The sequence below is a fragment of the Pseudopodoces humilis genome, chromosome 28 (assembly GCF_049639895.1).
Source record: "Pseudopodoces humilis isolate 2021_Gansu_Grassland_sample_001 chromosome 28, ASM4963989v1, whole genome shotgun sequence".
Classification (NCBI taxonomy): Eukaryota; Metazoa; Chordata; class Aves; order Passeriformes; family Paridae; genus Pseudopodoces; species Pseudopodoces humilis.
Genome location: NC_142227.1, coordinates 984,832 through 1,008,605, shown reverse-complemented (window position 1 = coordinate 1,008,605; position 23,774 = coordinate 984,832). Strand labels below are relative to the sequence as shown.

The 23,774-nt window shown below is 53.9% G+C and overlaps 2 protein-coding genes across 2 annotated transcripts; both read left to right on the top strand.

The window, feature by feature from the left end:
* The first annotated feature begins 1,584 nt into the window (after window positions 1-1,584).
* PIAS4 (protein inhibitor of activated STAT 4) lies at window positions 1,585-15,780 on the top strand. The gene is made up of 11 exons (XM_005531635.3): window positions 1,585-1,687; window positions 4,475-4,901; window positions 7,616-7,700; window positions 8,836-8,877; window positions 9,170-9,260; window positions 9,566-9,694; window positions 9,776-9,881; window positions 12,187-12,260; window positions 12,722-12,882; window positions 14,555-14,685; window positions 15,121-15,780. Exons 1-11 carry the CDS (start codon window positions 1,661-1,663, stop codon window positions 15,324-15,326), a joined length of 1,479 nt encoding a protein of 492 aa, XP_005531692.1. The 5' UTR covers window positions 1,585-1,660; the 3' UTR covers window positions 15,327-15,780.
* A 2,622-nt stretch (window positions 15,781-18,402) lies between these two features.
* LOC148182500 (forkhead box protein L2-like) lies at window positions 18,403-20,332 on the top strand. Its single transcript, XM_088067597.1, has 3 exons — window positions 18,403-18,708; window positions 19,852-20,024; window positions 20,134-20,332. Exons 1-3 carry the CDS (start codon window positions 18,403-18,405, stop codon window positions 20,330-20,332), a joined length of 678 nt encoding a protein of 225 aa, XP_087923723.1.
* Window positions 20,333-23,774: the final 3,442 nt, after the last annotated feature.

The window sequence follows — 23,774 nt, the reverse complement described above, 5'->3', positions numbered from 1 at the left end:
ACGGCCCTGGGCGCCCTCATCGGCCTTCGAGCTCACAAAAACCATGGAGTCATGGAAGGGACATGGAGGAACATCCAGTGCCACCCCTGCCATGGCTGGGACACCCCCCACTTCCATGGGCCTCCAAGCTCCATCCAACCCAGCCTTGGACATTTCCAGGGATCCAGGGACAGCCACAGCTGCTCCGGGCACCCTGTGCCAGGGCTTCCCCACCCTCCCAGAGAACAATTCCTTCCCAATATCCCATCTGTCCCTGCCCTCTGGCAGTGGAAGCCATTCCCTGTGTCGTGTCCCTCCATCCCTTGTCCCAAGTCTCTCTCCACGTTTCTTGTGGGGTCCCTTCAGGTCCTGAAGGCCACAATGAGCTCACCCCAAAGCTTTTCTTCACCAGGTTGAACAATCCCAATTCTCAGCCTTAATCCCCACATCACCTCACTGGCAGCTCCCAAATTCCCAGCACGTTCCCAGTCTGTGTGAGGCAGGGACAGGCAGGACGGCGATGGAGCTGAACCCAGGACGGGTTTGGGCCCATCTCACCCTGACAGGATGAATTATCGGCCTTTAGGGTTTCCATAGCAATCTGGTGGATTTTTAGCACCAACCGAGGCTTTTCCCAGCCTAGAAGGGAAAACTGGGAAACCCGATTAACATCCTGCTTTTCCTGCGAAACTGTTAATTGCCTTTTTGTTTAATTAGTATGTGGGGTTGATGGCAAGGGGAGGAAAGTGCTGGAAAACCTCTTGCAGTGCAGCGTTTCACCCCAAACACTGGAGTTACCCTGAAGATGATCCAGTCCAACTCCTGGCCCTGCAGAGACACCCCAACAATCCAAACCTGTCCCAGAGCTCTGTCCAAGGGCTGCTGGAGCTCTGGCAGGTTGGGAATGTGCCCATTCCCTGACCTCCATCCCAAATTCCTGACACAGCCCCAGCCCTGGCTCCTGGTATCAAAGCAGAGATCACAGCTGCCTCTCGGGAGAAAGCTGCCAAATACAGTGTATTTATTATTGTTGTTATTATTATAATGATCATTAATATTCTATAAAGGTATTTTTAATAAGCGATGGGTTAAGTTGCAGAAGGGAGCACAAACACTGGCTGGGGTAGGAGGGCTGGGGGTTCTCTGGGACGTCGCTGCCACCGAGCCAATTTTGGCCAGGAGATCCCCATCCCCAGCCCTCCCTTCCCGGGGCACCGGGACCCTTCCCCATCCCCATCCCTCCTCTCCCAGAGCGCGCTGGGAGCCCCCCCAGCTCTTCCCTCCTCACCGGGGACGGCCCGCAGGGCACCGGGACAGCGGCGGAGCCTCGGGCCGAGCCCACCGGGCCCTGCCCTGCCCCGGGGGCACCCACCTGCCGCCATCTTGGGGCAGCACCCACCGCCTGCCCACCCACTCCCCCTCCCGCCGTGCCTGCGGGGCCGCCCCCATCCCCGCCCCCGCCGCTGTTGCTCCGGTGCGCCCCCGGTTTGCGGAGCGCGGCCCCTTTAAGACTCCCGGGGAGGCGGGGCCTGGCGGGGCGTGGCTCGAGGGCGTGGCCGAGGAGCGAGGATCGCGCGCGCGAATTGGGCGGAGCGCGCGGTGCGGCCCCGCCCACCCCCGGCGCGAGGGCGTCACGTGACCCGGCGGCGGCGCCCGGCGCGGTGGACGCTGGAGGCCCAAGATGGCGGCGGAGCTGGTGGAGGCGAAGGTGAGGGAAGCGGCGCCGCCGCCCCGCCCGCGGGGCCCGGCCGGCACCGGGCGGCTCCCGGCGCGGGGGGGCGGCGGGGGGCGGCGCTCCGGACCGCGGGGGCGGCGCTCTGGGGCCGCCCTCTCGCCTTTTTACCTCAGAGACTGCCCCGCCCCGCCCTCAGGGCCGCAGCCCCCGCCGGACCTCCTGGGGCCGAACCGGGCCGGGCCGGGCCGCGGTGCTGCCCGCCTTCCTCGGGGCTGTCCCCGCGCCGGGCCTCCCCCGCTGATTCCCGCGATAAAGGATGGCCGGGGCTGCCCCCGCGCCCCCCGGGCCGGCTCCCGCTGCCCTCTCCGGGGGTGGGGCGGCTCGGTGCGGAGCTGTCCGGCGGGCGGGGGTCGGGGGAGCCGCTGGGACGGGCAGTGCCGGGGCCAGGGGCGGCCCAGGGCCCCTTTGGGATGCGGTGAAGCAAAACCATGCTTGGAGTTGTGTTTCCAAGGCGGTTTGTGGCTCGCTTCAGGCCCGGGGAAGGGGACCGGGAGGTTTTCCCGTTCCCCTCGGGATCCCGGTTCTGTGGCAGCCGCTGCTGAGGGCACTTAAGAAGCAATGGCAGCGACCGGGGAGCGTTCCCTGGAAGTGTTCCTAAGGAAGTGTTCCCTGGGAAGCGTTCCCCGCCCGCAGGAGCAGCTCCTCGGCAGGGATGGGGCTGGGTGGCCTCAGGAATCCCAGCGGGAGAGGCTTTTTTGGGGTGCTCTGCCCTCCTCCTGCGATTTCAGAGGGGGAAATGCGATTCCCAGGCATCGTGGTCGCCCCAGGGGTTTTTGGTGGGGTCTGAGCCGTCCCACACGAGGGTTCCTGAGAGGAGGAACCCCCAGGAGTGTCGGGGATCTCGGCAGTCCATGTGCTCCCCCTGCTCTCACGGGGCAGGTCGAGCCCTCGGTTTGCTTTGTCTGGGTTTTGTTGTTGTGTTGCTGCTCAGATCTCATCATCCTGCTGGGCCTTCGTTCCTTCCAAATGGAAACTCTGGGCTCCAGCTCCACTTCCCACCCCAGGAGTCCTGGGTGAGGTGCTCTAGGGGCAGCTCCCGCAGGAGGAATTCCTGTCTCCTGTGCTCCTGGGATGCCCTGGTGCCTCCTGCTGCTGTGTCTTGATGAATTTTTCTTTCCAAATACACCTTTTATGCTCAAATCCCTCAGGGAGAACAACACTCTCCCCATTTCCTAACACAGCTTAATGATCCTGGTGGGATTTGATCAGACTGGCTGATCTTTGAGGTATTTTCCAACATTAATGATCCTGATTCTGTTTTTTAGTTGAAGAAAACTGAGGCACAGAGTAGATTTCTCCAGGATTTCACAGGTGGTGTCTGCTGGAGCAGCACCATGAATCCAGGGCTCTGAAATCCTGACTCTCTCTGGCAATTAAACATTTTCTTCTCTCCTCTTTAGTCATCAGTCTTTTTTTTCCCTCATCAGGGATATTTTGGGAGTCATCACGACTCCCAGAAGTTCTAACTACAGACAGTGACATAACAGCTTTTGGGTTTTCAGATTAAATGACATATGTAAGGGAAAAGGAGAAAATCAAATGGCATTTTCTCTCATCTAATTCCCACACATCCAAAAGTGGCAGTGAAACATTTCTGGAAACAGTTGTAGCTTTCTTAATTTAAAAAAATCTGTAGCTGCTTTATTCCAGGAAATGATAAGGTTGTTAGATTATATTTTATGCTTTCTTTTTAATTATTAATTCAGCAGTGGGGTAGAGGTTGGGGAAGATCTGCTGGATCTTTGCTGCTGTTTTTTTTAGTGGGATTTCTTCTTGAATTCCCGTATTCCTCACAAACCAGGAAGGATGTGGAGTGAATATATGTGGATATCAACCAAATTAATTTCCAGGGCATCTTGAATTTTCCAACCCATGTACTTTATAAGCCCTTTTTTTGCAATTCAAAGGCTGTTTGGTGTTTAGGGAACTGAAATGCCAACCTGGAGCTGTGGGTTTAACAGGAGGAATTCCTGGTTTCTGGTGGGAAGTTGCCTTGTGGCCTTTGACTCTGCTGACAGTTACAGACCTGAATTGCCACAGAGAGGGAGTTTTCGAAGACTGAGCTGGGTTTTGCTGCTTATCAGACGCTGAAATTGATAATTCCAGTGTGACACCAAGGCAGCTCCTGGCTGGGTTCACAGGGAAGTGCTTGGCATTGTTCTCCTGGGAACACACTGCTCCCTTTAGCAATCTGAATATCCTTCCATACTCTAAAATACGTGGTTTTTTAAAGATCCCGTGGCCGTAGGGAGGATTCTGGAGGGGTTTTCCCATCCAGAAATCCAGGAGTGGTGGCCCCAGTTCGCCTCAGCCTCTCCCAGCTCGGATTGATTTTCTTCCTGTGCCTTGCACTGACACCATTTGGGATGAAGTTTTCCATATTTCTCTGGGAATTTTGGATGCCTCAGAGTTCATGAGCTCTTTCACAAGTGAGGCTCTTGGTTTAGATCTCTGAGGTCATTCCTGCTTCCAGCTGAGCTGTCTTGAGGATGCTTAGCACTGTCAAAGTGATTTTTGAGTCATTTGATGACTGTGCTGGTGGTTTTGTCATTTAGGTGATATTTCAGTGGGTGATCTCTGCGTTTGTGTTGCTCAAACAAGAAATGGGAACCAAAATCAGGTGACAGCCGCGGGTTTGGACAGGTGTGGGGTCTTTCTTTGAGGGAGAATTTTTAATATCTTGCCTTGTAGTTATAAAATGAGAACTGCACTTTTGCCTTTTATAACTATGAGAACATCTTTTAATTTTTTATCCCCCAGAACATGGTGATGAGTTTCCGAGTCTCAGATCTTCAGATGTTGCTGGGTTTTGTTGGCAGGAGTAAAAGCGGACTAAAACACGAACTAGTGACCCGAGCTTTGCAGCTGGTCCAGTTTGACTGCAGCCCCGAGGTGTTCAAGAAGATCAAGGAGCTCTACGAGACTCGGTACAACAAGAAGGGCTCGGACGTGGCGCAGCCGCCGGCGCCGCACCGGGCCGAGGCCCTGCCCCTGCACTCCTCCTACGAGCGCGGCAGCGCCGTGCCCCGGACTCTGCCCACCACCAACATTGACTACCCTGCCCTCTACGGCAAATACCTGAACGGACTGGGCAGGTTGCCCCCCAAAGTGGCCAAGCCCGAGGTTCGCTTGGTGAAGTTGCCCTTTTACACCACCCTGGACGAGCTGTTGAAGCCGACAGAGTTAGGTGAGTTTGGGGCGTGTTTGTGTTGATAAAAACCCGGCGTTTTCAAGGGCTTTGTAAAGTGGCTGATGGATGTGGGGCTGAGACCCCTCCTCAGCCCCCTCTCCCTCCCCTCACGCTCAGAATTTACAGAGGAATGTTTAGCTCTGTGCCTGCCAGGGCTTAAAGGTGGCTGATAAAAGAGGGAGAGTGGCTTTTGAGACGGAGAGAGAGAGTTCTGGGAAAGGGGAGTGATTTTAAACTGAAAGAGGAGAGATTTTGATGGGATATTGGGGAGCAATTCTTCCCAGTGAGGGTGAGGAGGCCCTGGCACAGGGAAGGCCCCTGGCAGTGTCCAAGGCCAGGTTGGAGCACCCTGGGACAGTGGAAGGTGTCCCTGCCTGTGGGATGGAATGGGATGATCCTTCAGGTCCTTCCCAATCCAAATCTTGTGCTCCCGTGATTTTCCTCAGACCTGGAATGTGGTCACTTCAGGATGTAACTTGGAAGCCCACCTTGTTTGGTTCCTGTGGATTATGGAGCCATATTCTACACCAATGCTGGTTTTCAGCACTAAAAATCCCTCACCTGAAGCACCCTATGGATAAAAGAGGGTGGCAACACCTCAAACTGTATTTTTGACTTTTTTTTTGTGCTTGTCACAGTTATTTGTGTGTGGTGCCGTGTGTTTTGAGGGATAACCAGTAAAACTGGAAGAAGAGTTTATTCCCCGGGGTTTGGAGACTGGTTTTTCATTATTTTCATTTGGAGAAACAAAGCATATTGTTAACTGATGTTAAATAGAATGTTCTGGTAGCAAATTCAGCGTGTCCAGAGAAGTTGTGTTCTGCTGAGTGTCTCATAAATTCATGTGGTAATGTCAGAATTCTCTACCAAATGATTCTACAACTTGAGCTGGTCTGGTTTTGCTGAAAAGATATTTGTTGTGGCTTGGAGAAAAAAAAAATAGATGAAGATTTGATTGTGCAGAAACAAAAAGAAAAAGGACTAATTAGTCAGATTTCATATAATTTCTTTTTCATTTGAAGGCATTAATGCTGTGACAAAACAGCTGAGTGGTGACAGAGTCAAGCTCAAACATCATAATTGTGTGAGGAATGGTTTGTTCAGTGTTAAATGTGTGTTAGTCAGCAATTCCAATATGGGATTTTGAAGGAAAACAAATTCGCAGGAGGTGGAAGCATCCAGAGACAGAAGAGCCTGGATACACTCACTGGGATTACCAGATTTTGTTTTGAATTGCCATTAAATCTCCCCTGCACCCGCTCGGAACTGAGGGCTCGTTAAGTGCAGGTGACACCTCCCCTGGGCCAGCCTGGTTTTCCCTGCCGGTGGGAGAGGTTTCTGTGGAGCCAGGAGGAGTCTCAAACCTGAGCAGGTGCCCTGCACCTCCCACATTTTCGCCTTCTTTTCTAGCAGCAATTTAATTTTTGTATCAAGGAAGAGTGAGGTGATATAAATGCAAAATAAACCGTGAGCAGCTTCTCGCTTTTCCTAATCAGGTTTGCTTTGTCTTTGTGAGGCTGAACAATCAGCAGGACTCGGTTTACGGGCAGTTTCTTAATCAGAAATATTAAAATTACTTTCTGTTATTGTCCCTGTCAATCATCACTTACTAAAAATACCTCATGAAATGCTTTATTTTCTGCTGCTTGTTTTTGTCAGGAGATATTTGGACGGAAACTGGAATGAAACAAAAGTTCCATAAAGATATCTTGATTCTTACCTTTAAAATTTATTTTTGCGAGGTCCATTTGCATTTTTAAAGCAGAAAAGGGAGCAAAGGGAAGCATCTTTGGAGTGACTCAGGTTGTCACCAGGTCTTCCAAGAGCTGCTGAGGTTTTATCCTTCCTTCATCTCTTTTCCATACAGAAGTGCACTTTCCTACTCCTGAAATCCTCTTGGCTTTGAATAACCATGCAGTGGAAGTGAGGCAAAGCAAAACACCCAATTCTCGCTAAGTAATTTTTAAAAAGCCATTTTAGCACTTCCTCTTTGTGTTCCTCCCGTGACTTTCAGCAGCTCAGGGTCTGAACTTTGCTTAGAGACCCAAACCAGAAATAAAACAGGTTTGGATTGAAGTAAAGGTTGCAACAGAAATTTCCCACGTCTCAAGCTTCATTTTCCCCACATTAAATGCACTTGATCTTAAAATTATCAATGTGCAAAAGGCCACAGTTAATGCTGGGCTCTTGTTAAACCTCTCTGAGGGTGAGCTGCTGTCCCACCCTCAAGGTCAGGGGGTTGGAAGTCGTGTTTTGTCTCTTCCAGCTGCTTTTTGTGTCGCTTTTTTATTATCTGAGCTAATCTTTTTTGTTGCTGGGTTTGTTTTCTTTCTTTTCCAGAACCCGCCTGCTCAGTCTGGTTGGTTTTGGGCTTTTGTGTCAGGCTCAGGTCTCCTCTTGGGCTTCTTGAGGATGTGGTCACACTGTGACACCACTGATGTGGTGAACTGATGGCTCTTCAATTATTTGAGGGGAGGAAAAGTAATAAAATAAAAAGAGGAAAATCCAATCCAAAGCCTGCGCTGATTGTACTCAACAGTGAGCAATAATGAGCAAAGCTCTAATCAAAGCAGAATTACCAAAACAGGTGAAAACTGCAATTCTGGGGTGTTGGGGAAAACAAGACTTGGAGATAAACAGAGCATAACAATCGCCTCGTGCTCAGAGCTGCTGTTCTCAGTTTGATGGACGCTCTTTCCTTCCCTCCTCAGTTCCACAGAATAATGAGAAGCTTCAGGAAAGTCCGTGCATTTTTGCATTAACACCAAGACAAGTGGAGCTGATCAGAAATTCCAGGTACTCCTCACTGGGTATTAACAGTTCAAGAAAATGCAGCTGCATAATTCCATAATTCCTCCGTGTTCCCTGCCTGTGGAAGCTTTTGTTCTCTGCAAGGAAACGGGATTTGTGTGAGGACATCAGGCTGCTCCTCATGTAAAGCAAAGAGCTTTGGGGGAAGTGGGAGCTGCAAATTCACCCATCCAGGTCCTTAAGTTTCACTTGTGCTGCTCTAATCTCCCTCTGGAATGGTGCATTTGGGCAGGAAAAGTGGGATGAAATCATCGATGACCTAAATTCTGTGCTGGAGTGGTGGTGTGAGTGTCTGCAGCCTTTCTTTTGCATGCCAGGTTCAAAAGGCAGAGTGTGAGGCTGTTTGCATCTGAAAGGAAACTTCCTTGGTGGGGAGGAGGCTGCAGGAACTGCCTGAGGAAACATCTCGGATTAGGATTTACCCTGACCTCTGTCAGATGCAACTTTTGAGTCAAACAAAGCCTCTCCCTCAGAGGTGGCACTGCAGGCAGGGAGGTTTCCTTTTGGCTGACCTGCTCTCTTCATGCACAACAATTCCTCCAAAAACTCAACATAAAACCTTTAAATATTTCTCTTTATCATCAAATAAAGAGAAAGAATATCTTGGTTATTTTGCCTCCTGGTTAAAACAGCCTTGTTGTGTCTTCCATTCCTTTCCTGATTCCAGTTAAAATCCTGCCAGGAGTAGCTCTGATGGAGGTTGCAGTATTCACAGTGGGGCCTTAATATTCAGTCCCTTGGTTTGCATGAACAGCTTCAGCTGAATAATTAAACACAGAGAGTCTTGAACTCTGTCAGGTAAACCTGACCTTAAAACCCAGTTTTTATAAATTCTCACAAATCACCAAAAGGCACCTGAACAGCTTTAAAAACACAGAGAAAAGCTGTAGGTTGGTGCATCAGGAGAAAAAAAAAATAATTACAGGACCACTGATATTTGCAGGGGGAATTGTCCAATTTAAATAAAGTTCTGTGAGGTAATTTTTTAAAGGTCTATTTAAAAAATTAAGAACAATTACTAAAGTTCTCGAGTCTGTCAGCTGGTTTGGGTGATTTTGTTGGGGGTAGGGATTTTTTATTTACATAATTAATTTGAAGTTTCTGTTCTTTCATTTACCAGGGAGTTGCAACCCGGTGTGAAATCGGTTCAGGTGGTGCTCAGGTAGGTCTGGGCTGGGTTCATTGAACATCTAGGGCAGAGCAGGGGAGGAGGGAATGTTCCAGCAAAACCCAGCAAGTTCCAACATGGATTTCATGGCTCCAGAGAGAATTTCCTGTGAAGTTTTCATCCCTGGGCCTCACAGGAGCATCTTAAACTCCACTTTTGAACCTGGAGCAGAAGCAGCAGAGTCCCACCTGGATGGGCTGTGCTGAGGCAGCGTGGGTTGGGATGGGGAATGGGATGGGCCTGTGCAGAGTGTTGGGATTTTATGGGATGTGTTGTTTCTGCCCAGAATCTGCTACACAGACACCAGTTCCCCTCAGGAGGATCAGTACCCTCCCAACATCGCCGTCAAGGTGAACCACAGCTACTGCTCCGTGCCGGTAAGGACTGGGCAATTAGGGAGGAAAACTGGGGGAATCTGGGGGGAATATTTGTGGAATTTGGAAGGAAATTGCTTTCCTGATGAATGCCAGACTCTAGAAGTGCACTGCCTGCTTTAAAGCTGATTTTTTTTATGGATTAGCCATGTTGTAATGAACTGTTCTGTATAAAGGCTCCATCCTGTTTACTTTGTGCTCCAGCTGTACTCAGCTCATCCCTGGGGCTGAGTGGAATTTAATGGAGCTGATCAATAGATGTACCCTGAGTAAAAAATGAATATCTGTATTTAATCTTTCTGCTCTAGGGCTACTACCCCTCAAACAAACCCGGGGTGGAACCCAAGAGGCCCTGCAGGCCCATCAACCTCACCCACCTCATGTACCTGTCGGCGGCCACCAACCGCATCACGGTCACCTGGGGCAACTACGGCAAGGTGAGAGCCCAGGGAGCGCCCAGAGCTCCCCAGGCAGCCCTGCAGAGCAGCCTCCTCATCCTCTCCTGCCTCTCTCCCCAGAGCTACTCGGTGGGGCTGTACCTGGTGCGGCAGATGACCTCAGCAGAGCTGCTGCAGAGGTTGAAAACCATCGGCATCAAGCACCCGGAGCTCTGCAAAGCACTGGGTGAGTGGCTCAGGAAGGGCCTGTCTGCAGCCTGCTGGGGAATAACCACCACCATTCACACCTCTGCTTCCCTCCAGCTGTGTAAACCCCACTTTTTATCTGAACAGACTCGCTGAGCTGTGGGTGAGTCGTGGGAGGTCACCCCAGACCCGTGGTTCTGGTGGCTCTGCGGCAGCTCTGTAGTTGGATTTAGGATTTGTCGTGCCGGTGTCGTTGTGGCTGGAAGGGCTTCATGCCTTCACCTGAGTCAGTGTGAGCAGCATTGACCCTCGGGATTTCCAAAGGAGATTTCTGGAGCGGGGGATCCTGGTGACAATGTCCTGCTGCCCCAGTCCCTGGGAGTCCTTGGGGTGGCAGTGGGATGTCACCAGCAGCACTTTGATATGCCTTGAGAGCTTCAGAGAAGAGATGGTCCCCAGAGATGCTTATCCCAAACCACTCAGGTAAATCCTCCTGGTATGAGGCACGTGTAAAACATTACTGGAAATGAGGGGAAATTACCTTTCCACGGTGGAATCTGACCTGGATTGATGAGCGTGGAAGATTCCCAATTTTTCACGTTGCTGAACAAAACCTCACTGTTTAATTCTGCGTGGGAGAACTTACCCCGTGATCCTGACAGTCTTTAAAACTGTCCAGATCCTGGAAAGCTCTTCCCAAGGATCCCAGGACGGTTTGGGTTGGGAGGACCTTAAATCCCACCCAGTGCCACCCCTGCCATGGCAGGGACACCTCCCACTGTCCCAGGCTGCTCCCAGCTCCATCCAACCCAGCCTTGGGCACTGCCAGGGATCCAGGGGCAGCCCCAGCTGCTCTGGGCACCCTGTGCCAGGGCCTGCCCACCCTCACAGGGAGGTATTTCTCCTGCACATCTTAACCTCAATTTCCCCTCTTCAAGCCATTCCCCCTTACCCTGTCACTACAATTCCTGGTGAAGAGCCCCTTTCCAGCATCCCTGGAGCCCCTTCAGGGACTGGAATGCTGCTGGGAGGTCTCCACTCAACCTTCTCTTCTCCAGGCTGAACTTCTTCAGCCTGTCAGTCTTGGAAGTGGATTGTAGTTCACAGGGAAGGTGATGACTCCAGGTGTATCCAGTCTGCAGACACCTGGATTTCAGGCAGGGATCAGTTGTATTTGGTGACTTTAAATAAAACCAAATAAGAGCAATGTCTTATTTCAGCTTCTTTGTGTTTTTGTGCTTGGAAGTTGTTTGGATATCCAGAACTGAGGAGCTCCTAAACTTTGCTTTTCTAGCCCTGGTCTGCTCTGCAAAGAATTCCCTGTCACTGAAGCTGCCCTTTGGCTTCACATCTCACTGCTGCATCATCTTCCTTTGCATGAAATTCTGTATAATACAAGAACATTGAGAACAGGTTCTGGCTTTGGATCCAAAATCCTGATCAGGAGATCCTAGGAAATTCTCCTTCCCATGTCTCCCAGTAATTGATGCACAGAGAAGGCTCTTGCAAAGAGCTTCATAAAAAATTAAGCTCGGATGAAAAGGCTCCTAATGTGAGGAAAACAAGCCCAAATCTTGTAATCTCCTGGGAATTTCACATCTCAGAAGTCACTCTCTAATTAAAGCTGGGTGTTGCAGAGCTGCATGTAGCCTCATTGTCTGGAGACATCTTGTTATGATCTGAAAAGGTCAAAAGAAATGGTTGACTTGCTCCAAAGAAAAACGGTGATGGAAGTGTCAGAGGCAGTTGCAGGCAACAGTGGGAGCAGCAGCTCCTCCTCAGGACTTGGGGAGCACTTGAAAGCTGGTTTTGTTGATTCTTGCACCGTGGTGTGGGACCTGCACACGTGGGACCTGCCCATCTGCTGCTTTCTTTGATTTCCCTGCTGCTCCTCTGCGTTTTCCTTTCAGGCTGCAGCAGCAGGGGCAGGATTCCTCCTTTCCTAACATCTGATTCTTCCCAGCTGCCTTGCTCTGAGCTGTCTGCCTGGGTACCTCTGGGCCTGTTTGTGGTTCCTGTGGAATGTTCTGGAATAAAAGAGGTGGCCAGCCTAGAGGCCAAGGAGTGCTGAGAGGAGGCCTGATAACCTGATGGAAAAGGGATGGGATGTGTTTTCCCTCCCAGTTGGATTGTTTGCTCGCTTTGTGGGGGGACATTTCCCCCGTCCTGCTGCCACAGAGCTCAGGAGAGAGCAAACCTCACCGTGCCCAGGCTGAATCCATGTGCTCACTCCCTCCCCGGCAGGGAAAATGATCCATACACACCCCAGGGCTGGGGTGAGCTATTCCCCCTGTGCTGCCAAGGCTGGGGTTTGTTAAATGTTGTGTTCTCTGCTCTCCCTGCAGTGAAAGAGAAGCTACGCCTGGACCCAGACAGTGAAATCGCCACCACCGGGGTCCGAGTGTCCCTCATCTGTCCGGTGAGTCCCTGCAGGCTTGGCATGGAACTGGAGTTGGGGTTGGAAAGGAACCCAAACCCATCCAGTGCCACCCCTGCTATGGGCAGGGACACCTTCCACTGTCCCAGGCACTTCCAGGGATCCAGGGGCAGCCACAGCTGCTCTGGACACCCTGTGCTAGGTCCTCCCCACCCTCACAGGCAGGAATTCCTTCCCAGTATTCCCTCTGGCAGTGGGAAGCCATTCCCTGTGTCCTGTCCATCCCTTGTCCCAAGTCCCTCTCCAGCTCTCCTGGAGCCCCTCTAGGCACTGGAACCCCAGCTCTTCCAGTTTGCTGCAGAGCCAAGGAGCTCTGTTTTAGTCTGGTTTTGTCAAGAACTCCCAGACCAGCTTTCCAAGCTCACAGATGTTTTTCCTCCTGAGGGGATCTGGGGGTTCCTTGCCAGGTGTCCTGGCTGATGCTCTGCTCTCTGGTCCCACAGCTGGTGAAGATGCGCCTGTCAGTGCCGTGCCGGGCCGAGACCTGCGCACACCTGCAGTGCTTTGATGCCGTCTTCTACCTACAGATGAATGAGAAAAAGCCCACATGGATGTGCCCTGTGTGTGACAAACCTGCCCCCTACGACCAGCTCATCATTGATGGGTGAGTTTTGCACCTCTCTGCCCTTTCCCCTTCCCCACTGGGTGCAGCATCCAGCTCTTGGTTGAAGTTCACTTTGAAACTCTTTGAAAGTTTATTCTGCTGGTGCATAATATTGTGGTTTCAGTGTCTTGGTGTGTTAGAGCAAGTGGGGATGTGCTGGGAGGGAGCAGGCTTGTGGTGCAGCACTTTTGGGGTGGGTTTGGAAGCAGCTTTGTTGCCCCCAAATGCTGGGAGTCCTCTGTGGACTGGGCACCGACATCCTCGTGGTGCTGGCCAGGGACTGGTGGAACAACACACGTGGCTCCTGCTTGCTGGGAAATGATCTCCACCCTCCTGGCTGCCTGGCTGGCCTCCACTGCAGGTTCCCTCAAGAGCAGGGAGAGTTTGGAGCGATGTTTGGGGTGCCTCCAGTTCCCCTGGCACAGGGAAGTGAGCAGACCAGTCTGTTCCCAGCCTCACCGAGGGTTTCTGGAGCGTTGCTGCCTTTGTGGGCCGTGGGCAGATCCAGCAGCTGTGGCTTTCCAGGCAGCCTGGAGCAGCCTCAGCACAGATAACCTGTTTGCTTTGTCCCCTGGCCAGCCCTGACAGGAAAATCCAGTTCCTTGGAAATCTCTGTCAGGGGAGAGATGAAGGGGAAGCTGCGAGGGGTTGGATTGTGGAACCCCCATGGGTCAGCCATGCCCGTATCCTGCATGAGGAGGAGCAGGACGTCCCTGGAGAAGGCTCAGCAGACTTTTGTCCCTGCTTAGGGCTGGGTTTGGTGCCAGTTCTGTTGGGTGAAGTCCTTCCCAGATTCCCTGGAAGTGAGAGAGGGAAGCTGGCACTCAGCTGGGCGCTGGGAGTCGAGAAAGAGCCGGAGGCTCCTGAGCAGGGAGGGAGGTGGTTGGTCAGGTCTGGGATGCTCAGGGCCTCATCAGCTTTTTGGGAGCTGCAGCTCGGTGGTTGCTGTGCTGGTGATGGGATTGGCTGTGGGAACAATTCCTACAGGAGCTGGGCAAAGCTGAAACGCTCCCACTGGGATGCCACAAAGGTTTCCTGATCTTGGAAGTCTTTCCACTAGGAGTTCTCCTTCCTCCTGAAGGAAAATGCTCAAGTCCAGGAGGGAGTGAGGCCTGGCAGAGCAGCATTTCCAAATAAACATCCCAGGCAAACGGTGGGACACGGGGAATAAAGCACATCCCTGCTTTCTCTGGAATCAGGGCCTCGTTCCAGGTGTATTTTCATGGTTTCATTGTGTTCCTGTTGCAGGAATGTTGTTCTGGTGGCTACTGTAGAGATTTGGGAAATAAAACTAGGAAGGAGGGGAAGTGCTGCTTGTTGGATTGCTGAGTTCCCAATGCCAAAGGATACCTCACCTTTTGCTGAAGCCTCGCTGGGAATGTCCCTGGGAATGTCCCGTGGGATGGGGCAGCAGTGCCTGGGAAACAGGGTGAAGAGGCAAAACTGTCTGTAATTGTTAATTAAGCTGGTAGTTGATGCTTTGGGTGCATGGACAGGAAGGGCTGGGATGGGTTTGCACTGTCAGAACCTGCACTGGTTTTATGAGGAGCAAAGTCTGACTCCAAGGGCTCTCAGCTCAGGAGCCAGCAGCAGATTCCTTCTAAATGCAGGGTTACTGCAGACATCCTGCAGATTGCCAGGGGTGTGACAGCTCCTCCTGTCCCCTCTGCAGGCTCCTGTCCAAGATCCTGACAGAATGTGAAGATGCAGATGAGATCGAGTACCTGGTGGATGGCTCCTGGTGCCCCATCCGAGCCGAGAAGGAGCGGAGCTGCAGCCCTCAGTGCCCAATCCTGGTTCTAGGTGAGTGTCCCTGGGGGAAATCAGAATTCCAGAATGGCTTGGGTTGGAAGGGACCTGCAGGATCATCCAGTCCCACCCCCTGCCATGAGCAGGGACACTTTTTTAACTCTCCCAGGTTGCTCCAAGACCTGTCCTGTCTTGGACACTTGCAGGGATCCACAGCTGCTCTGGGCACCCTGTGCCAGGGCCTGCCCACCCTCACAAGGAAGAACTGCTCCCCGGTATTCCCTCTGGCAGTGGGAAACCATTCCCTCTGTCCTGTCCCTCCACCCCTTATCCAAGTCCCTCTCCAGCTCTCCTGGAGCCCCTTTAGGCTCTGGAAGTGGCTCTGAGGTGTTCCTGGAGCCTTCCCTTGTCCAGGCTGACCAGCCAGGAGTGTTGGATCCTCCCCAGAGCTGGGCACGAGTGGTTTCAGCTCCTCCTGCCCCCTGCCAGGTTCCTCGGACGTGAACGGGCTCCTGGCCACGGCCAACGGGACGGGCGAGAACGGCAAAGCCCCGGCAGATGTTGTGGATTTAACACTGGACAGCTCATCCTCGGAGGAGGACGAGGAGGAGGATGAGGAGGAGGATGATGACGATGAGGGACCCCAGCCCAAACGACGCTGCTCTTACGAGAAAGGTTTAGTCTCTGCCTGCTGACTGCAGCCACGGCTCGCAATTCCCAACGGACAGACTTGAATACTCTGGTGCTTATTAAACTGGAGGAGGGGGAGAACGTCCTCTCCCACCTCATCTCCCTCCCTCCCTCATCTCCTGTGACTTTCCTATTCCAATTACTCATTAAAACGAGAGAGAAAAAAGAGAAAAAAAAAAAACAAAAACAAAAAAACGACACAAACAAAACAAAAACCATTGAGCTGCTTCTTGGTTGGAAAACGACCCCACTCAGAGCCTGACCCTGAACTGGAGCCTGAAGTAAAGAAAGTGTCTTAAGCCAGGCAGGATCCTCCCTCACCTGGATCCCGGGATCGGGGGAGCTCCCCTGCACACCTCCAGGACACCCACCCCTGCATCTCCAAAGCCGTGTGCAGTTTGATCCTCTTGTTAATTAACCATTCCTTAATTAATCGAAAGGTTTTGCTGGACGTGTGAGTCCGGGGCGGGGCGGGAGGGGGGGAGCGGGGAGGGCTGGGGGGGGTTGTATAACCCAGCGAGTATATGGGGGGGTTTGTAGGGAGGGGCTGGGTGCATGGGGTGCCAGGGGTGAGATGTCCGGTTGGAAGCGCACTGTTCTAGCTCGGAGCTCCAGCAGCTCTGCACCTCATGTAAAGAGACACGTTTGGAATTTTAACCTAATCCCAAGGGAAGTGTAGAGATTTGTGCAGTAGTGACTCGTTTTAGTTGAGCAGAAGCCATGGGGGGGACGGGGGGTGGGAGGGGGGGGCTTGAACCACAGATCTGTTGTATTTTTGAAGTGCAATAACTTTGGTGTTTTTGAAGACTGACAAGGGCTGCGCATTCCCTTTTCGTTGAGGTTGGTTCTGGAGGCGGCGGCCGTGGCCTGAGGGCCACCCCCAGGCCTGGGGCTGGGGACAGTGACCTGCGGGCCACCCCCAGGCCTGGGGACAGTGGCAGTGGCCTGCAGGCCACCCCCACACCTGGGCACACCTGGCACATGAGCAGGAGCAGGGCAGGGGGGTCCTTCCAGAAGATGCCGGGTGGGGGAATCTCAGTTTTTAGCCAACTACCTCGGTAACTCCAATTCAGGTTTCTTTGAGTCCCGAGCCCGTCCCGGGCGGGTGCGAGGGCAGGGCCCGGGCGCTGCCGCCGCCCCGGCCCCTCCACTTCTCTGTCCCAGCCTTTGGCCCCAGAGCCAAAGCGCCTCCTGTGCTCTTTGGTGGCAAAACGTTGTTGCTTTTGAGTTTGCAAAGCGTCACCTTTTTGACTTTGTCTTGGAGAGTTTCTGTCCCGGCCTTTGCGTCAGCTCTGCTGTTCCCACTGGCTCCTCCCGGCTCTGGTTTGCTCTGGACCTCGCTGGCTTTTCCCCCTGGAGCTCAGGATAACCCCGGGAGGGAGCTGGCCCTGCCCCTGGGGTGGGTGAGGAGCAGGGGGGATGCCCCTGTGCCCCGTGCTGGGCTGAGACCCCCGAGGGTCTTGGTGTTGCTGGGCACTGCCAGACCCCAAACCCTCCGTCCTTCCCCCATCCCTCACCCCAGCAGCAGGGGGGCACAGAGAGGGAGGTGTTGGTGCCTTTCCCAGCACTTCCCCCTCACTCCAGAAAATTCCACATGTGGCCAATCTCACCTGGAGGGAAAAGCCCCCGAGGTCCAGCCAGAGCTGCCCTAAATCCTCGTTGGCCACTTGCCCAAACGCAGAGACCCCTCTCCGCATTGAGGAGGGGTCCCCTGCCAGCTTGGGGGCTCCTCTCCCCCCATCTCCCAGATGGGGTGGGGGTCCCCGAGCCCCTGTGGGAGGGGGATTCTCCCTCCCCTTCCTGCCTGGCTGGGTTTTGTCTCCAGACCTGGAACGTGCGGGGGGTGGGGATCAAACCCTCCCCAGGTCTGGCAGGGGGGACCCGGAGCAGCTCCCGCTCCCACAGGGACACCTGCACTCGTTGGCCCCAGGCTTTGCTTTTCCTTCTCTTTCCTGGCTGTAAGCAATATGTTTTCAGGTTGAAACGGGGGTGGGGGTGGGAAAAGGGGGATGAAAACAACTGAAAAAAACCCGGGTAGAGCTCCCAAATTAATTTTACTGTACAAAGTTCTGTGCTCGCGGCCCTGGCTGCACAGTAGCTTTAGAGTCCAGTTGTTTTCCTAATATTTTTATTCTAATTTAATTGCTTTTAAATTTTCCAGGCCAAGCAACTGTTTGGAAACACCATGCTTGTTTTAGTGCTTTCTGTTGGAGTTGGCCAGCTCTTCCTGTACATATGTTGGTTTTAATTTTTTTTTCTTATATCCTGTTTGGTTTTTTTCTTTGTTTTTTAAAGAGAAGAGAGAAAAAAAAACAAAACAAACAAAAAAAAAGAAAATTATTTTTCTTTCCCTCAGTACACATTCTTCAAATTATAGTGTTTGTTAAATAAAATGAAAGATTTACATTTAATTGTGTCGGCTTGTTGGGATTTCTGACCCCAGGGTCTCCCAGGGGGTTCCAAGGATCTCGCTCAGCATCCCCAGGATCTTACCTGGGAAAATCTTCCCACGGGGCCTCCCCAACCTTCCTGGGGTCACCAGGAGCTTCCCCAGGATCCCCCCGAGCTCCTCAAGGTCTCCCTGGGATCCCCAGGAACTTGCTGGGGTTCCCCAGGATCTGCCCCAGGCTCCTGAGATCTCCAGAGGCTCCCAGGGTCGCTCCCAGCTCAGCCCAAAATGAGACCAGGGGATTTTCATGTTTGGCAGGAGGGTCCTGGGGCAATCCCAGGATCTCCCTGGGCATCCCAGGATCTCTCCAAACGGAGCCTGGAGGGTTCTGGGGCAACCCCGACCCCCTCCAGGTTCTCCCCCGGGGTTTGGGGGGCAGCCGGACCCCCGAGCACCCCCGGGCCCGTCCCCACGGGCACCTCCTCGGTGCCACTTTGAATTCCTCCACCTCCAGCGGATTAATCATTTTATTTATGAGGCTTATGGGCCCAAATCCCGTTAAAGCCGGGGCTTTGCCAGATAAACAGCCCGCTTTGGGGGCAGCGCGTTTGTGAAAACACAATTAGCAAACGCTGTAATCTGCACTAATTACCGGGCCATGAGCGCCGGCACTTGCCGGCAGCACCTGCACCATGGGGGACACGGGGGACACGGCCGCGAGTGGGGACACGGGAGCTGCGCCCCGGCGCCCACCCGGAGCCTCCTTCACCATCGAGTCCCTCCTGTCGGGGCGGGGGGACGGGGCCGCCCCCAGCCCGGAGCCCCCCGGCCGGAGCCCCCCGGCCGCCCCCCGGCCCCCGCCGGAGCCCGGGGACAAACCGGCCCAGTCCTACATCGCCCTCATCTCCACCGCCATCCTCTCGTCCCCCGAGAAGAAGCTGCTGCTCTCCGACATCTACCAGTGGATCATGGACCACTACCCCTACTTCAAGAACAAGGTGAGGGAGGGGCTGCGGGGCCGCGGGCGTTCCCTGGGGATTTCCCCCGGTTCCCAGGGCTTGGGGTGAGCGGTGCTGCTGTGGGGTGGGGACTGGGCTGGGGAACTCACCCGGCTCATCGGGAAATCCTCCGCGGTGTCCGGAGCTCGGCGGGGCCGGGGGTCTCCGGGCTCGCTTTGGAGCCGCCGCTGCTGAGCCCGACCCACCGGGAAACGCCCGCAGCGCTGGCCCGGCCCCGGGGCCGCGTCCTCCAGGGACTGGGGCGGGAGCGGCGGGGCCGGGGGCTCGGCCTGGGTGACCCCTCCGGGCTGAGTGACCCCTCAGGACCTGACTGACCCCTCAGGACCCGACTGACCCCTCAGGACCCGACTGACCCCTCAGGGCCTGACTGACCCCTCAGCCTGACTGACCCCTCAGGACCTGACTGACCCCTCAGGGCCTGACTGACCCCTCAGCCTGACTGACCCCTCAGGGCCTGACTGACCCCTCAGGGCCTGACTGACCCCTCAGGGCCTGACTGACCCCTCAGCCTGACTGACCCCTCAGGACCTGACTGACCCCTCAGGGCCTGACTGACCCCTCAGGACCTGACTGACCCCTCAGCCTGACTGACCCCTCAGGACCTGACTGACCCCTCAGGACCTGACTGACCCCTCAGGACCTGACTGACTCCTCAGGGCCTGACTGACCCCTCAGCCTGACTGACCCCTCAGGGCCTGACTGACCCCTCAGGGCCTGAGTGACCCCTCAGGGCCTGAGTGACCCCTCAGCCTGACTGACCCCTCAGGGCCTGACTGACCCCTCAGGACCTGAGTGACCCCTCAGCCTAACTGACCCCTCAGGACCTGACTGACCCCTCAGGGCCTGACTGACCCCTCAGCCTGACTGACCCCTCAGGACCTGACTGACCCCTCAGCCTGACTGACCCCTCAGGACCTGACTGACCCCTCAGCCTGACTGACCCCTCAGGGCCTGACTGACCCCTCAGGACCTGACTGACCCCTCAGCCTGACTGACCCCTCAGCCTGACTGACCCCTCAGGGCCTGACTGACCCCTCAGGGCCTGAGTGACCCCTCAGGACCTGAGTGACCCCTCAGGGCCTGACTGACCCCTCAGGACCTGACTGACCCTTCTGGGCGCAGGAGAAGAGTTGGCGCAACAGCGTCCGCCACAACCTGTCCCTTAACGAGTGCTTCGTCAAGGCCGGGCGCAGCGACAACGGCAAAGGCCATTTCTGGGCCATCCACCCCGCCAACCTGGAGGACTTCGCCAAGGGCGATTACCACCGGCGGCGGGCCCGGCGCCGCGTCCGCAGGTCGGGGGGCTCCGGGGGGCTCCGGGGGGCTCCGGGGGGCTCGGGGGGGGGTCCCCAAGGAGGGGGTTCGGGTCTCAGCGCTGACCCCGTGCTCTGTTTCCCCTCGCAGGGTGAACGTCGGCTACTTCCACCCCTACGCCCTGTACGGCCTCGGCTGCTGCTGCCCCTGCTGCCCCCCAGGCCCCCCCGGGACCCCCCTGGCCCTGCCCAGGGTCCCCCAGAGCCCCCTGGCCCCGCGCTGGGGTTGGGGTCGGCGCCCGCTGCCGCGGGGCTCCGCTCCCCTCCTGCCCCGGGCCCCCTTCCTGTGACCCCCCCCGGGACGTGTCCCCTGCTCCGGGTGTCCCCTGTCACCCCCGCTCCAGCATGGGGCTCATTCCTGGGGTCCCCACGCCCCCATCCCGGGTGCCCCCCTCGACAGGAGACCCCCAGGATGGCACCCGGTGTCCCCCCATGGGCAGCACCGGGAGGGGACACCGGGAGGGGACACCGGGAGGGGACACCGGGCACACTGAGGACCCCCACGCTTTGCCTTCGCTACCTAACAGCGGTTTCCCATTGGGGGAAACTGAGGCAAGGCCCCAATTGGGACCGATCCCCTCCGGACACCCCCAAACCGGGGGGATGCCCCAATCCCCCCCTCCCCACCCGCACGCTCAGGCACATATGGGGCTTAAACCCTGCAGCGGCTGCCTCTGCCCTAATTATTCCCTTACTAATTGTCCCTGACGCCCCTAATGAAAATCACGGCTCCCAGGTGTTAAGTGGCATTAGGGCGTCTCGCTAAGAAAGACGACTCGGCCACTAAATCCCGGGATAAACCCCCAAAGCCCCGAGCGCGGCCCGAACAAGGCAGATTATGACACAAATTAATCCCCCCGCACCGCCCGTGCCCTCTGGGGGGGTTCGGGGGTCGGGGGGGCCCGGGGGACATCGCCCTTTGGGGTATTTGGGGGAGTTTTTGGGGTTTTGGGGTCCCCGCGCCTCGGCCCGGTTTGAGGTGCCCTGTCCCGGCTGGGGGGGTTTGGGGAGGGGGGGACACCCCGAATCTGTCCCCGGAGGCTCCTTAAACCGCGGCCATCTGTCCCCAAACGCGATTAGGGACCCCGAGCCCCCCCCCAGCTCCCCCCATGCGGCTTAATGGGGCCGGGGGCACTGGGGGGGGCACCCGGTGCTGAGCAGGGGATGGGACCCCCCCTTTTCCCTTATTCTGTAAGGGGGGAGGGGGTTCGGTCCGTCTGGGGAAACTGAGGCACGGCCACAGGTTGTGACAGAGCCCCCCCGCAGCAGCCCTGGGCACCCCAAAATGGGGGGAACACCCCCAAAAATCCCTTCGTGCAGTCCTGGAGACCCCCAAAATGGGGGGAACACCCCCAAAAATCCCTTCGTGCAGTCCTGGAGACCCCCAAAACGGGGGGAACCTCCCTAAAAGTCTCCCTGTGCAGCCCTGGACATCCCCAAAATAGAGGAAATCACCCCAAAATCTCCTCCCCGCGGCCCTGGAGCCCCCAGATCCCAGGAACCCCCACCCCAAAATCATTAAAACCCCACCAATTCCCCCCCAAAAAATTAAGTGGCCCCCAAGAAGAACCGGTGCTCTCCTTCCTCTCCTCCCCCAAGAAATCCAGCGGGCTCCGGGTGTATTTTTAATATATAGTTTATTTCTCTCTTTTTTTTTTTTTTATTTTATTTTAAAGCCCCCCCCCCCCAAAGTGCAATTTTTATTATTTTAATTTTTTTTTGTCGTTTTTTGTCATCGTTTTTAATTTTTTTTTTTTTTCCTCATCTCCCCCCACTTTATAAAGAACTATCAAAGTTACAATCTATGGAATGTCTTTTCTGTGCTTTATTTATTTTATTTTTTAATATATTTCTTTATATTTATTTTTTTTTTCTCTCTCTTCCTTTCCTCGCTCCTTTTCCTCCCCACCCACCCCCGCGAAAATCCTCACCAAAGAAAAAAACAACCAAAAATTGAAAAAAAACCACATAAAAACCGCTGCAACCTTTGCGAGTGCTTGAAGATAAAGAATCTCTTTAATAGATTATATAGAAAGACGCAGAAAAAAAAACCAACAACAAAAAAAAACCAACAAAACCAAAAAAAAAAGGGAAAAAAAATGAAAATAAAATTAATATTTATAATAAAGTGGCCCCACCTCGAGCGTCCTTTGGGGTCCCCGGGCCGAGCTCGGTGTCCCCCCCGTCCCTGGGGACATTTCAGCTCTTGCTGTGTATATATATATATATATATATGTAGATAGATAATTTTATTATATAAAACACAATTTAACGCAGCATTTTTGCCCCCTCCCCACCCCAAAATTTCCGTCCCGTTTTGCTCTTTTTTTATTTGTTTCTCTTGATTGAAATTGAATTTTAATTTGTTTTTTTTTTTTCTTGCCGTGAATCGAAAAAAAAATTTAGAAAATTTAGAGAGAGAGAAATTCAGGGGGTTTTGTCTTGGTTTATTATTAAATTGTTAAATTTGGGGTGGGAAATTTGGGCTGGGGGGCTCTAAAGGGGGGGGATGAAGGAGAATTTGGGGGTGGGGAGGGGGAATCAGCCCTTTCCTGTGGAAAACTGAGAAATGAAACCTCTCCTGCTCAGTTTGGGGGGCAGGACCCCCCCAGAGCCGATTTGGGGGGAAAAACCCAAAATTGGGGGGTGACACCCCTCCCCTGGCACCCCCAGACCCCAAAACCAGGATTAATCCCCTAAACTTGGATTAATCCCCCAAAATTGGGCTGAGCCCCCCAAACCTGGGCTCTGCACCTGAAACCTGGATCAATCCCCCCAAAACTGGGCTGAGCCCCCCTAAACTCGGATTAATCCCCCCTAAATTGGGCTGAGCCCCCCTAAACTCGGATCAATCCCCCCAAAACTGGGCTGAGCCCCCCTAAACTCGGATTAATCCCCCCAAAATTGGGCTGAGCCCCCCTAAACTCGGATTAATCCCCCCAAAATTGGGCTGAGCCCCCCTAAACTCGGATCAATCCCCCCAAAACTGGGCTGAGCCCCCTCGGGGCTCTGGGGGGAGGAAAAGGGGGGAGACACCAATTTTTTCCTCTTTCAAATTAAAACAAAAATCCTTTTTTCCCCTCTCTATCTCCCCTTGCCCCTGCTTGGCTTTGATCCAAATGTTATTATTTAATCATTTATTATTATTATTATTATTATTAATAACTTCTATTATTATTCCTCTCTCTCTCCCCGCCGTAACTCAGCACTTTCTTTGGCAACGCTTTCATCCCAACCCGGATTCAGAAAAGGAAAAACAAAACAAAAAAAAACCCAACTGGAATGAAATGAAAATTTTGAATAAAGACAAAATTGTGGCTGCTGAGCTCCGGGGGGGGATTTGGGGATTTGGGGATTTTGGGGTGGGTTTTAAGGCGACGGGACCGGGACAACCCTGGGGGATTTGGGGCTTTTTTTTTAATTTTTATTTTATATTTTTTTTGCTTTCTCTTGATTTGTTTTTAGTGCAAACTTCACCTTGTGCTGAAGGGGACAGGGAGGGGACACGGGGACATGGCTGGGGAATCCTGAGTCTGCTCCTCCCTCCTCTTCCTCCTTTGTGCTCTTTTACCTTTGGATTTTTCCTTTTTTTCCTTCTTTCTTTCCCGATTTTTCTCCCCCTGCCCCTCCCCCCGGTTTATTCAATCTTTTCTAATTTTCCCCCCTTTTTTTCCTCATTTCATTTCTCATTTCTCCTTCCCCCCCTTTCTTTCCCTTATTTTCCCTCTTTTA